The sequence below is a fragment of the Cucurbita pepo genome, chromosome 11, assembly GCF_057944985.1.
Source record: "Cucurbita pepo subsp. pepo isolate OVF chromosome 11, ASM5794498v1, whole genome shotgun sequence".
Classification (NCBI taxonomy): domain Eukaryota; kingdom Viridiplantae; phylum Streptophyta; class Magnoliopsida; order Cucurbitales; family Cucurbitaceae; genus Cucurbita; species Cucurbita pepo.
Window position 1 is genome coordinate 512,996 of NC_141808.1, and position 13,732 is coordinate 526,727.

General features: G+C 35.4%; 2 protein-coding genes across 2 annotated transcripts; one reads left to right on the top strand and one right to left on the bottom strand.

Moving 5' to 3' along the window:
• Positions 1 to 1,517: 1,517 nt before the first annotated feature.
• Positions 1,518 to 3,491, bottom strand: LOC111805837 (1-aminocyclopropane-1-carboxylate synthase CMA101). Its single transcript, XM_023691079.2, has 4 exons — positions 3,222 to 3,491; positions 2,988 to 3,119; positions 2,749 to 2,909; positions 1,518 to 2,511 (listed from the first exon to the last, which is right to left on the bottom strand). The coding sequence occupies exons 1-4, from the start codon at positions 3,366 to 3,368 to the stop codon at positions 1,623 to 1,625; spliced, it is 1,329 nt and encodes a 442-aa protein (XP_023546847.2). The 5' UTR covers positions 3,369 to 3,491; the 3' UTR covers positions 1,518 to 1,622.
• Positions 3,492 to 9,683: 6,192 nt separating this feature from the next.
• Positions 9,684 to 12,553, top strand: LOC111804896 (uncharacterized). Its single transcript, XM_023689711.2, has 8 exons — positions 9,684 to 10,142; positions 10,618 to 10,659; positions 10,875 to 11,003; positions 11,484 to 11,719; positions 11,938 to 11,974; positions 12,101 to 12,158; positions 12,277 to 12,362; positions 12,399 to 12,553. Exons 1-7 carry the CDS (start codon positions 10,002 to 10,004, stop codon positions 12,348 to 12,350), a joined length of 717 nt encoding a protein of 238 aa, XP_023545479.1. The 5' UTR covers positions 9,684 to 10,001; the 3' UTR covers positions 12,351 to 12,362; positions 12,399 to 12,553.
• The last annotated feature ends 1,179 nt before the right edge of the window (positions 12,554 to 13,732 follow it).

The following is a 13,732-nucleotide window of genomic DNA, read 5'->3' on the forward strand; positions in this document are numbered from 1 at the left end:
TAATTTGTCTCTTATAATAAACTCTGATTATGACACCCATTACCATGGAAATAATAAATTTTATTTTTGTATTAAATAATTCAATCATAATATATATTTTTATTTAAATCAGAATTCCATATGATTTCCTTTTATTCTAGACCAATTTAGACATAATTTAATTAATTTAGACACATCTCTCAAAATTTTGAATTTAGACATGATTATGAGGTTGATTGTTTATAATTGTTTGATTTATTGTCTCTTAAACTTGTAAGTATTGTCATAAGCTCATAAGAAAAATGTGGATTGTTGTGAGCTATGCCTCTAATTGGGCCTCTTAATTAGGCTTGGATTATGTGAGTGGACTTGGGCCTTGTGCTTCCAATTGGGCCTCTAAATTGGACCGCTCTTGTTATCATTCAATATAAGCCCAATTCGTCTTATCTTTCAATAGGAAAAATAAATTGTATTAATTCTCCCTAAAATTTCAATTTTTTTGGAGTATTAAAATTATTATTAATCTGAAAAATATTGAATAATTATACTAAAAACTCGTAAATTTAAACCAACCAACTTAATATTTCTTTTTTTTTTTTTTAAATAAATAAAAAAAAAAACTTATCTCTATTTATCTAAATGTGAGGTGTAATAAAATGAAATCGAAAATTTACGATAAAAGTATATTTTTTAAAAAATAAATATTTAAAATATTTGAAGATGATTTTCATCCCTAATTAATTACTTTTAACTCGTTTTTGTATATTTATTGTTTTGTAGTTCAAATGAGGAGACGGGAGGGGTGGGCCTGAAAATTGAATTTTAATTGAAAACTATATTTTTAGGGCAAATAGTTATAACGACTGGAGTGATGATGAAAGACTTGACCATACATAGTGTCGTTAATATCAAACTCATGCAATGAATTGATTTATTTTAAGCAAGGGATATTGATTTCAATCTTCTCTAACTTAGATAAATTACTTAATATATTGATTTACATTTTGAGTCATTGATGATAACGACGAGTGTGCTGTCTAAAATATAATTATTACCATCGTCCTTAAAACAAATAAAATGGATTAGGTATTCATTATCTAAATAAAATAAGGGCTAGAAAGTCGTATAATATAATTGTAAGACAAATAGAATACAAAAATAAAAATTGATTTATTATTATTTATAATAGAATATATATACACATACATTTATATGTCAAAAATCGGGGACGGTAACATGAAATATAATCCCTCCCCAACTCACATGTATCTAATTAGAATAAATTACTACCCACTCCCTTTCCATTATTCATTAAAATGGAGATTTTTTTTATTGTATTTAGTGTGGGTCCACACATGGGTTAGACCGTACAAATAAATGGACAGCTTTATTGTAATAATTTAGTTTTTGTACTTGTATAACTATTTAATTCTTAAAATAATTTAGTATTTGTATTTAAAATTTGTAACATTTTATTTATTTTCATAAAAATATTACTAAAATCTGATGAAATTTCTTACATGGGGTAGGGCTGATAATTAGAGATCTGATTTTGGACATTAATTTTAGCAGTTGCGTTAAATTAGGTACACCAGTGGCACTTATTCGGTTGGCGGTCGGTCCGGTGAGTGGTGAGTACATCATCAAAGAACCCACTTAGTTAAGGACGGCCGTCTCTTTACAACAGCAGGCTTCGGCCTTACAAAGGCCTGAAGACGACGCATGGCCACCGTCAAAGTGTGTTCCGACATGTTGGCAAAGCACATCCTGAACCAACCCGGTTCAGAGCAATGACATGCTGAACCGGGTGACACATTAATTCCAACCTGGGACAAAATCCTTTTCCAAAGCTCCATTTCCTCTTCGAAACTCCCGGACTTGAGAAGATGCCTCATATCCACCCAACAAAACAGACCCGCATTCCCTTTCAAGCACCGGATTCCGGCCTTCTGGAGCCCCGACTCCAGCAACCCTTTCCTCTTCCGGATCCGTCTCTTCGTTTCCTCCATGTAATTCCTTCGGAATTTCTCGTCCCCCAGCATTTGAGACAGCAAGTACTGCGTCTGAGACGACACCAGACCGAAGCTTGACATTTTGGTAGCCGCAGCCACCACTTTCGGGTTGTTTGAATAAATCATACCTACTCGGAACCCGGGTAGGCCCAGATCCTTGGACAGGCTGTAAACCACGTGGATTCGGTCCCATATTGAGGATTTTTTTAGGCTATCGTCCATTATGGTTCTGAACTTTGGGGTCTCATAAACTGTGGCGGAATATATCTCGTCGCTTACAATGTGGATTCCTTTGGCTTTAGCGAAATCCACCACTAAATTCAGCTCGTTCCGGCTCATTGTAGTGCCCAATGGGTTTGATGGGTTCGTGATTAAAACCCCCTTCACTCGTAGATTCAGCTTTTCGGCTCGTTCCATGGCCTCCTCCATGGCCGCTGCTGTGATTCTGAACCCGTTTGAACTCCAACAGTGAATTGGAATTATTTGAACATGCGTACGCCATTTTAGGTCCCGGTCAAACCTGCTCTTTCGGATCCACGGGTTATTATGAAGCACTTACACTAGAGCAACCTCATTGAATAATTGTCTTTTCCTCGAATTGTAGGCATGATTTTATGCAAATATTATAGAGTATTGTGCATAGTTTACGTGGAACATGACAAATAATTGAGTTTTTTTTTTTTTTTTTTTTTTTTTTAATAATTAAAAAAAAAAAAAAAAAAAAAAAAAAAGGTTCGCGATAATAGGGTTAGCCTACCCTGGATAGTAAGGAGTGGGAACAAGGAAAGCATCTCCAAGTTCGGCAAGACAAAACATTAGGATCTCATTGGCAGAAGTTGCACCAGCGGTGAGGACCAGATTATTGACATCAAACTTCACTTTGTTTCCTCGTATTTCCGCCATCAATTCAACCAGCACCTATTATTTACACACAATTGTCCATTAAAACTGGTCTCAACAAATCAAAAGCAAAATAATACGAAGAAAGTAACCTACTTTTTTAAAAGCTGGCAAGCCATGATAGTTTTGAAATAGAGCCAATTCTCTAAACACGGATTCTCCATTTCGTCTCAATCCCAAAGCGTCTGGATTATTGGCCAGCCACTTCTCCAATTGGTCGAAACTCAGCTGCAAAATATTATATTTTTACATGCAATAAATTTATACACGTAAAAAAGAAACACAAATATGGTTAGTTAGTAGAGTGAAAAGGAATGGGGTCAAAATTACCTCGTTTTCGGCGAGACCCATTTGGATAATTCCGGTGGGGTTTCGAGTAGGGTGATAAGGGTTCTTCTCGTACTCTTGCCATCCAATGAAATAGGAAGAATCCTGGCCATGAGAATCATGGCTAGCTTTGGTAGACAACATTGCCATGATAGCTAAGCTAGGTGAATTCAAGAGCAAAAGTTGGCTGTCTTTTTAGCTACTTAGATCCACACTAGACGAGTGCGACGGTATATATAGAGCCACAGGTATTGCTATTGAAAATTTGTGTGCTTGTGTGCGCAATTTAGAGTGCCATTTTATATAAATAGGGACGGGAGGGTTTGAGCGGTTAGTCAGTTTTGGGAGTTTTCTTTTTGACTAATTGCCTCTCTCTCACACTCTTGTTTTTGGTTTTTTTTTTTTTCTTTTTCTTTTTCTTCAAACTTTATTTGAATACATTATTTGATTATGGGTTGGTGCTTCTCCAAGTCAAATCCTCAAGATTTTAGGTCTAATGTTGTTTCGTCTCTAAACATATTGAGTTATCTGATCAGCTCGTACATTTATTGATCACACGTGACATACCAATTGATAGATTAGACTCGAAATTAAGTTGTAAACTAATTTTAATTATAAAGGGTTGTGCCTATCAATGACCGTTTAAGTGTACTGAAAAGTCAAAAGGTAAATATATGAGATTCCATGTCGGTTGGAGAGACGAACACAGTCTTTTTTACAAGTGTATGAAAACTTCTACTTAGTAGACGCCTTAAATGCGGAAGATGGAAGTTGATTATAACAAGAAAAGAATAAATTTGGGTAGGCGTGGGATGTGGAGAGAAGTTGGGTATGTTTTTGCATAGTGAGAGGAACAAATATGGTAAGCCGGTGGAATTCAAGCCCCACTCTTTTTTCTTTTCTCTGCTCTTTTTTGTGGATTGATCCACGTGGCTTTATTTAAGAATACATGTTATTGATAGTATTGTAACACTTTAGGTAATTTATAATACTGAACGATCCAAAAAATACATCTACTATAGGAAGGTTTTATCAACCTTAGCTTCTCTAAACTCTGTTTTTGGAATAATTAACAAAGGTAAAATTTGGAAGTTGGTGAAGCCTTTCATTAGTCGGACTGCGCCCTGTGCGGTTTGAGAGGTGCAAGTGGTCCGTTGTTAAATTTTGGAAGTTGGTGAAGCCTTTCATTAGTCGGACTGCGCCCTGTGCGGTTTGAGAGGTGCAAGTGGTCCACGGACCACGGTGTCTTACAATGCTCTGGCACAATTTTGCAACCACAAGGAGGTCATGCCACGTGTCATGGGTGAGAAGAAGAACATGGGTGGTCCATGGGGATTCCTTAAGGCTTATCTTTTGACTTTCAACCCTTCCAGCTTGTCCCCCAAAACTAAATTTTATATTTTCCATGTTCCTCAATATTACAAATCAATTCTTAAATATTAAAAAAAATATTCATAAGAATCACTTTATTTATTAAACAGCCATAAATTAATTCCAATTAAACATAATATATTATTATTGTGGTCTGAAATTTGAATATAAACATTTTAGGACATAGAGAGTGTCATGAGAACCATCAATTTTTAAAAATTATGTGTATTTATTTAATTACATTTTACCTTTATTTCTTTCTATTTTTTGAGTTAATAAGTTAATAAGTGAACATTCTTAATTAATCAAAACTTAAATTTAGAAAATTGAACCAACAAATAGATCAAATTGAATTAAAGGCAGTTACAAGAATACTAGAATACAGTCAATGTAAAATCCAAGCAGTAAAAAATGTGAATCAAGGTAAATTTGATAACAATATAAAATGTTGATGTATGGCTGATTTGAAAGTCCTACAAATTCTAGTGATTTGAAAGTCTCCACGTCATATATTGTGTAACCCATTTTCAAAATTATTAATTACTAAATTAGAAATTGGACTCATAAATATCACTGAAATGACACAACTACATAAATTTTAATACTTAGCCTTAATTTTTTTTTTTTTTTTTTTTACTTTAAAGATAGGAAAACGTATTCATACATAAAATTTACAAATTCACATCAAAATGAAAGACACTGTATAAGGTATGCAATAGATTCCGTCTATCAAACAAAATCTTATATTGATTAAGAAAGACAGAGATATATAAGTGAGAATAATTATCTTCATTGATATGAGATTTTCTAAAGTAATAGCAAAACACGTGATGGAATTTATGCTAAAAATGTAAAGAAATGTAGAAGTTTATCGTCCTTGACATGCCCATTTGAATAGTCAATTGACTTTTCGCAAAAAGCGTTGGATTAGAAAACATCACGTTAAAATAAGATGTAAATTTTTAAAAAATACATGTCTTTTGACAACTACATGAACTTTTATAATTTTTTTGACTCGAACATCTAACGGTGTAAAAACGGTTAATCGCTTCCTGAAATAGTTTCTCCGTGTCAACTCACTCGGTCATCCCACCAAATTTTGCACATGTTAATCTGTTCTTCGGTGGAGTATTTTGTGTTATTTGTTTATTTAGAGAAATAAAAATAAAAAAAGAGAAGGAATTTTGATTGAGAAAGATGGGGGAGAGAGAAAGGTGAATTTGCAGTGGCAGTGTAATGTATGAGTCAGCTACTGCGAGAGTGCCAAACTTTGAAAGGGCATTGGGGGTGAATTGTACTTTGTTTGGGAGGTTAATAATGAGTGGCATTTGAGTGGGAACAGAAGAGAAGGAATAAGGTTTGAAAATGGAGAAAAAGAAGCGAGAAATAAGAACAAATTGTTTTGTTTTTTGGGCATGTCTGCAAATTCATTGCTGCAAGTGTCGGTGGCGAAGAAAAAACTGGAGCATTTTATTCGGTTTGTGGAAAGTGTTGTTAGGGTTGCATGTCTTTTTGTATCGGACATTCTAAGCTTTAAATGGAAAGCCACTGTTCCCCATCACTCCCTTTTGTAGGCCCGCCCTTTTCTCTCTGCGCTGAGTTCTTCCCCTCCACATGTGCCCCGCTCCATCTTCCACTTCCCTTTACTATATCCATTATTGTTGAATTCCAGCACACCTCGGTGATTAATGAACACTCTGGTTGGAGGATTCTGTACTTTGGATGAGATGTTTATCCGGAGAGAGGACGAAGAGATAGTGTTAATAATTGGGGGAAACAAATCAAAAGGTGAGGTCATGTTAGAGTTATTGGAAGGCATCATAAGAAGTTTGAAGCCCTATCTTGTGTAGATTATGTTTTTTTTTTTTTCTTTTTTTTTTTCTCCTATAATTATGTTTAAATCCTAAATGAAAACAATAGACAATGTTGTTTGGATGGCGCTGGAGTTTGACAGCTAACAGAAATGGAATGTTTTTTTTTTTTTTTTTTCTTTTTGACTTTTTTGCTGTTGTTTAATGACAAATAACTCATCCCAAACATGGCCTTGCCATAAATGATATGCCAGAGACTTGACATCAAAGCTAAAGTTAAAAAAATTAAACGAGGGTAAATAATCACGAATCTGCGAACTCAGATAACCTCTATAACTATGGACAAGGGAACGATTAGTGAGTACAAGAGACGAGTTTGTAGCTTAAATTTTGGAGGAGAGTAGCTTTGAAACCTTAACCAAGAATCACAAATTCACCCACCAAACCCTAATCGTAAATTTAACTTAATTGTCAAAGACCTAAATAACTATAGAATTGTCTTATACTTTATAGGGATCATTAGGGAGTTTACTAGTTATCTTCCTTTTAGTGAACATGTCACAAGCAGAAGGGATTGTGATACCCGAGTAATTAATGAATCGAGACCATATCTAAATGAGAGCGATCTTCAGTATATAATGATTACGAAAGACTTAAAAGAATTGAAAGTCACTATCTATATCAACAAAGTGCATCTTCCTTTTTAGTGACTCAATTATAGAAACTTCATAGTGCTTGGAGCAATTCTATGTTCGTGTTCGATGACTAACACTCGTGTTAGTTTGTGGGAATAATCTCCACTCGTTCATGACCTTGTCGCAGGAGTGTCAAAGCGGAATTTCAAAGCCTAATCTAACCCTGAATCCAAATTGTAGGCTTACGAGGATTTGGTGTAACCTTAAAAGTTAGCTAGAATGTATGAATTAAGACCAATTAATTTAAATTCCGGAGGAAAAAAAGAGTATCTCCAAAAAGAGAAAGGGAAAGAAGAGGAAGAATGGAGAACAGAATTGATGGATATTTGGTTGCGTAGGTAAACAAGTGTTGAAATTGATGCAACAGAGAAGAAAGTGGAGGAGGAAGGGGGGGGGGGGGGGAAGAGAGGCAAATAATTATAGGAGTTAAGAAACTAAAGTAAAGTGAAAAATTCCCGACAGAATTGACTTATTTGAGCTCCACCATGGAGAAAAACAAGACAAGAGAAAGAAGGGGCATGAGTTTCTCTTTATTTATTACTTATTCCGACAGGTCGAGATAAAAGTCCAAAGCCTTTACCTACAACTTTAGAGAATGCTGTCTATTCTTCTCTTTTGTGTGAGCTGTGTTCCTCGTAGTATAGGGAGTAACAACAACCTCTTTAACTTTTCCCCCCTTATCTTCAGCCACTCAGACACCCCTTGTTAGCAGCCTCCTACGACAATCAACCTTAAAAACAATGTTTTGCAATTCAAATCAAATCTTAACTTGTAGTCATATGAAGAACAATAATGTCTCTATCTCAAAAAGTTCAATTTAAATACATCAAATATATACATATACATATACATATATATATAAAGATTGAAAAGTGATAGTTCCAATAGGGTCACATCAATAGGGTAAGCTAATATTTATAAAAATGTCATCTTGATTTAACAATTCTCTTCATATTAATGGCAGACTCTTCAAAAGCTTTAAAAAAGCATAATTTATAGTTGATGATAATAATTTAGGATGAAAAAATAAGAAGTGGTTGGGGCATTGGGTTGGGAAAGTGGGAAAGCTTTTCATGGTGAGACCCTACTGATGGGTGCTTTTAGTTGGCCCTTTTCTCTCGAAAATGACAGTCGTTTGGATATTGAAGATGAGGATGAATATCCAATAGGTATATGCAATGTGTGTTGGCCTTCCCTTTTTTGTCAACTTACCTGGTTGGATTCCCTCCGTCCACGATTTCAATACACTTTCATTTGTATGTATCATATTAATTACAAATTAATTCGAAATCAGCGTCACAACGTGGTTGATATAGTTAATTATTGTTTGGTATAATTGGTATTATTGATTGTAAATAGAGGAAGAGAAGAAGAGCGTGACATTAGCAACAAACAAGACAAGTAGACAAGTAGACAATTATATATTACATATTATATATGTCATGTTTATATCAAGGTAGGGTTGGGCCATTAATCAATTAAGATAAAGAATCTGTTTGAGGTTAGACAGCAAAGTGTACATATAACCCACCATAGATTCATCAAAATGGAAACAAAGAAAAAATAAATAAAGGAATTTTTTTACGCCACGTAACCATTATATACATTTTTTTTTTATAGTTAACCCAAAAAATAAAAGTGTATAGGACAAATAATGATGAAAAAATGGAAAAAAAAAAAAAAAAAGTTCATAACATCCACTAGTGAAGGAGTTGTGGATGAATATAATAATAATAATAAATAAATATTTTCATGCATAGATACATAAATAGGGAAACATTTATCAAATGTTGGAGGTTGGTATTGAACAAAAATAGAAATTCTTATCCATAAGAGAACACTGGTCCAACACTCCAAGTAGTGAGGATAAATCAATATTCTCACTAACTATCACACATTTTGACTCGTCAACTCATTCTATGTCTTCTTTTTATACTATATTTATATTTCAATTCCTTTCATTGAATGTGGTGTGTTAATGCATCTTATAACAAAACCTATCAAGATAGTCTTCAAAATAAACATCTGCTACTCTCTTTCCTTACCATATGTTACATATGTTAAATGCCGATGAATTAAAAATAAAAAGTTTTTTTTTGTTCTTAAATTTTTGTGCTAATAATAATTTGATATCTGATTTTTAAATTTGTAACAATTTAATGTCTGAGTTTATAAAATGGGCTATCTTTGAGTCACTAATCCCCTTAATGGGCTGCTTAGGTAGGACTACGAAACCAGTTGGCCCATGTTTTAAAATGGGCTATAATTGAGCAACTACTCCATTTAATGGGCTCCAAACCATTTGGGCCATTTATAAAAATGGGCCAAATGGTTTCATAGTACAACCTAAGCAGCCCATTGAGGGGATTAGTGGCTCAAATATAACCCATTTTAAAATGGGCCGATTGTTTCGTAGTCCAACCTAAGCAACAGTCCATTAAGGGTTTTTGTGGTAAAATGAATTCATAATTTATAAATCAAATTTATTAATTTCATCGATAATAAAATTTACTAAAAATCATATTTTTCCAATTATTTTTAAATTTCTTTGAGAGAAAAATGAAAAATGAAAAAGTATATATAACTTGTGTTTTCCAGTTTCCAGAGTCCGAGTCGTCACAAAAGTTCATTGCGTTGAGCGTAGAATCTCGCCTCAAACAAAACTACGTAGCTTCTAATTCCTACCTTTCATCCCTGAATTCGGTTTCATCTTCGTCTTCTCCTTTGGTTTCGATCATACCCGTCCGAGCGCAGGGTTTGTTTCTCAAGGCGGTGTCGGTAAGGGAGAAGAGCGGAATTGAAAAGACGGGGGGAGAAACAAACCCTAAACCATGCTTCTAAGGTTTCGAATTCGGACAACATCTGCTACTACAATCAGCTGAACGTGACTCTTACATCGAAAGGAGATGACCGATAACAATGGCAAACCGGATAAGGGTAATCAATGGCAATCGTCAACACCACCGCATCAAGAGAAAGCGGAGGACTTGAAACTCTGGGCAATTCTACTTTTCGGTTTAATCGGTGCCTCTGCCACCACTCTCGCCGTGAGTCTAATCGCACTTTTCGTTATTTAGTCTATTTATTGCTGATTCAATTTTAATTCTCTTCGTTCATGCTCATGGAATTTAGGAGTTGAGTTACATTTTCATCAACTTTCCTTAAATGAGAGATTGGAATAGTGATGGGCAATATTAATTTCGATCTAGTATGAATTTCTTTACTCAAATTTCATTGAATCAGAAGGCCAGCATCAGTATATGCTATTGAACCTATCCTGACTTTCATGAATTGATACGACAGCCCTCATTAATAATGAATGATAAGAAATTACCTGAATCTGTGTATGCGAGTAAATTTGTCAATGGACTGATTACTTGAATGCACTAATACGTGGTGACATAAAAAAAATTCCTGATATACTTGGATACGAGTTCCATCAAGTAGTTTCTCTCCCTGAAGTTGCTGCTTAATCGACTTGCTGCTAGATTACCCAATTTGACAGTGGTTGTTTTTGGGCAGATTGGTCATCTGCGGAGAACTGGTGATTGGGTATATACTCAGGTATATGCGTGACTGCATTTAATTATGCTGTTCAATTTTTGCAACTCGTTTGTGAAACAACTGCTGTGAGGGAGAAATATATATAGATAAGGAGCATGGCACCTATAATCATATCACTTAGAAACAAAAACTTGCACAAAAGAAAAGAAAGGAAAGGATTTAGCGATATAGTCTTGAAATCTGGTAGCTGATATTATAGTTTTATTGAACAAAAGTTGAGCAGGTCACAATCATCACGGGGTGGAGGAAGTGGTCGTTCTTTCCGGTCATCGTTTCAGGAGGAAGCATGGAAAAGGTATAATCGTAGGCTGCAAGAGGAATATGAAGAAGAAATGGAGAGGGTGGTAAGAATTCTTTATTTTTTTCCTTTCATTTTCTGTCCAGCAAGAACAGTGTCTTGTAATGTTATTCTATTATTTTTTAAAACTTCTAAGACCTTGGAATTTATACTGCTTTCTTGGTTAATTTGAATTTGAAATTTCAAGAGAAGCTCTTGTTATGCTTTTTTGGCCACAATCTCGTTTGACCATTGTTGGCTAAGCTCTCGAAAGCAAATTGTTTAAGTTATTTAGTAATTAGTATTCAACATATAGTTTGAACTTTGGACCTTGAACCTATCTCCAAACATTCCAAACCCCTCTTGGAGTTCAAAACTTCCAACGTCTGACTCACCGTGACTGATTTTATCTTCTTCGAAATTCAACTCCCCCTCTCCCAGTTCAAGCCATTTCTCGCCGTATTTTATTTCTTTCTAACTGGATTCTGATATCTCATCCCTTTTTCTTTTGGGCTGATTGGATCTCATTGTGCACTGTTTGATTTAGGAGCGCATAAGGCGCATGCAGAATGTATTCAACAGAGAGAGGAACAAATACAAGAGAGGCTACGAAAGCTGGGGAGAGAATGGTGGTGGTGCGTTTCATCAACATCACCAGCGTGATGATTGGTATTGGAAAGCCGAGACGTTCTACAGAGAACAAAGTAATAACTATAAGGAAACTCCAAGAGACAGAACAAGCTACTTGCTATCGCATCATTATACAGTTTTGGGTCTCAACAGGTGAATTTAGTGTGTGATAATATTGCTTACGATTAAATTTTTCTTCCCCTCCAATTTTTGTTAGGATTAACCTACAAATCGGGTTTCATTTCTATGTTGAGGGGTTAGTTATGAGGTTATCTTCCATTCTGCTGAACCATAGAAAAAGCTTTTATGGTCCAATAGATTTAGTTTCAATTACCTGTCTTAATGACATCGTGCCTTAATGTCTGCTTCAGGTGTCGAAAAACACCTTATACAGATGCTGAGATTAAGGTATATATATTCCTTAATTCATATAAGCTCCTATGTTACTATTGTTCTAACCTTTTGTTATCAGTTTCTGTGAATTATTTTATTATTCAAGTCGTGGGTTGTGAATTGAACTATTCATGGTCACAGACAGCATTCCAATCCAAGGCGAAGCAGTTTCATCCAGATCAGAACCAGGATAATAAAGGTAGAAACATAGAAGATGATCAAACATCATTGTATCATTTTTTTTTTTTTCTTTTCGTTTAATTTTAGATATTCATCTTTATGTTCTACTATAGCCCCTTGTGATCACTGTGTTGCAGAGGCTGCTGAGGCAAAGTTCAAAGAGGTGATGACATCTTATGAGGCCATAAAGTTAGAAAGAAAGAGCGGTTGAGCATAAGACTTGACCACACCTCTAGTCGACGGGTCAGAGGTTCGGCACACCATTTTAACAGTATGACATATTTGTGGTTTTTTGTTGAAATTCCCCCTCGTTAATCGTGTAAATTATTAAGAGGAATTGAGTTTCTTGTAGTATTATGGCAACATTAAAGTGGGTATTAATATGAAGGGTTAAAATATTGATGTTAATATCAATATCGACGCTTCAATTTTACCGACACATCGATGGGCATATCGATGAAGTAAGGATATTGACGGGGCTGCTTAGGTTGGACTACGAATCCATTCGGCCCATTTTCAAAATGGGCTATATTTGTGCCACTACTCCCCTTAATGGGCTGCTTGGGTTGGACTACGAAACAATTTGGCCCATTTTTAAAATGGGCTTTATTTGAGCCACTACTCCCCTTAATGGGCTGCTTATGTTGGACTAGAAACCCATTCGGCCCATTTTGATAATGGGCTGTTAAATTGGACTACGAAACCATTCGGCCCATTTTAATATGGGCTATTTGAGCTACTATCCATAATGGGCTCCTTGGGTTGGACGACGAAGCCATTTGGGCCATTTTTAAAATGGGCTGTTATGTTAGAATACGAAACCATTTGGCCCATTTTTAAAATGAGCTATATTTGAGCCACTACTCTCCTTAATGGGCTACTTGGGTTGGACTACGAAGCCATTTGGGCCATTTTTAAAATGGGCTGTGATGTTGGACTACGAAACCATTTGGCCCATTACTAAAATGGGCTATATTTGACCCACTACACTCCTTACTAGGCTGTTTAAGTTGGACTACGAAGCCATTTAGGCCATTTTAAAAATGGGCTGTTATGTTGGACTACGAAACGATTTGGCCCATTTTTAAAATGGGCTTTATTTGAGCGACTGCTTCCCTTAATGGACTGCTTGGGTTGGACTACAAAACCATTCGGTCCATTTCGAAAATGGGCTTTGTTTGAGCAACTGATTCCCTTTATGGACTAATTGGGTTGGACTAGTAAACCATTAGGCCCATTTTAAAATAGGCTATATTTGAGCCACTACTCTCCTTAATGGGCTGCTTGGGTTGGACTATGAAGCCATTGGGGCCATTTTTAAAATGGGCTGTTATGTTGGACTACGAAACCATTCGGCCCATTATTAAAATGGGCTTTATTTGAGCCACTGCTTCCCTTAATGTGCTGCTTTTGTTAAACTATGAAACTATTCGGCCCATTTTTAAAATGGGCTATATTTGAGTCACTACTTCCCTCAATGCGCTGCTTATGTATTCGGCTCATTTTAAAATGGGCTTTATTTGAGCAACTAACCCCTTAATGGGCTGTTTATGTAATTGGCCCATTTTCAAAATCGGCTATTGTTAACCCACT

What these genes read in the sequence shown, in the direction of transcription:
- LOC111805837 (XM_023691079.2), bottom strand. Translation starts at nt 3,368, where the DNA reads ATGGCAATGTTGTCTACCAAAGCTAGCCATGATTCTCATGGCCAGGAT. An exon ending in GCTTGCCAGCTTTTAAAAAA is followed by an intron (nt 2,910 to 2,987) that starts GTAGGTTACTTT and finishes TGTAAATAATAG; the next exon opens with GTGCTGGTTGAATTGATGGC. An exon ending in CCCACTCCTTACTATCCAGG is followed by an intron (nt 2,512 to 2,748) that starts GTAGGCTAACCC and finishes CCGAAAGAGCAG; the next exon opens with GTTTGACCGGGACCTAAAAT.
- LOC111804896 (XM_023689711.2), top strand. Translation starts at nt 10,002, where the DNA reads ATGACCGATAACAATGGCAAACCGGATAAGGGTAATCAATGGCAATCG. An exon ending in ACAGTTTTGGGTCTCAACAG is followed by an intron (nt 11,720 to 11,937) that starts GTGAATTTAGTG and finishes TGTCTGCTTCAG; the next exon opens with GTGTCGAAAAACACCTTATA. An exon ending in TCAGAACCAGGATAATAAAG is followed by an intron (nt 12,159 to 12,276) that starts GTAGAAACATAG and finishes ACTGTGTTGCAG; the next exon opens with AGGCTGCTGAGGCAAAGTTC.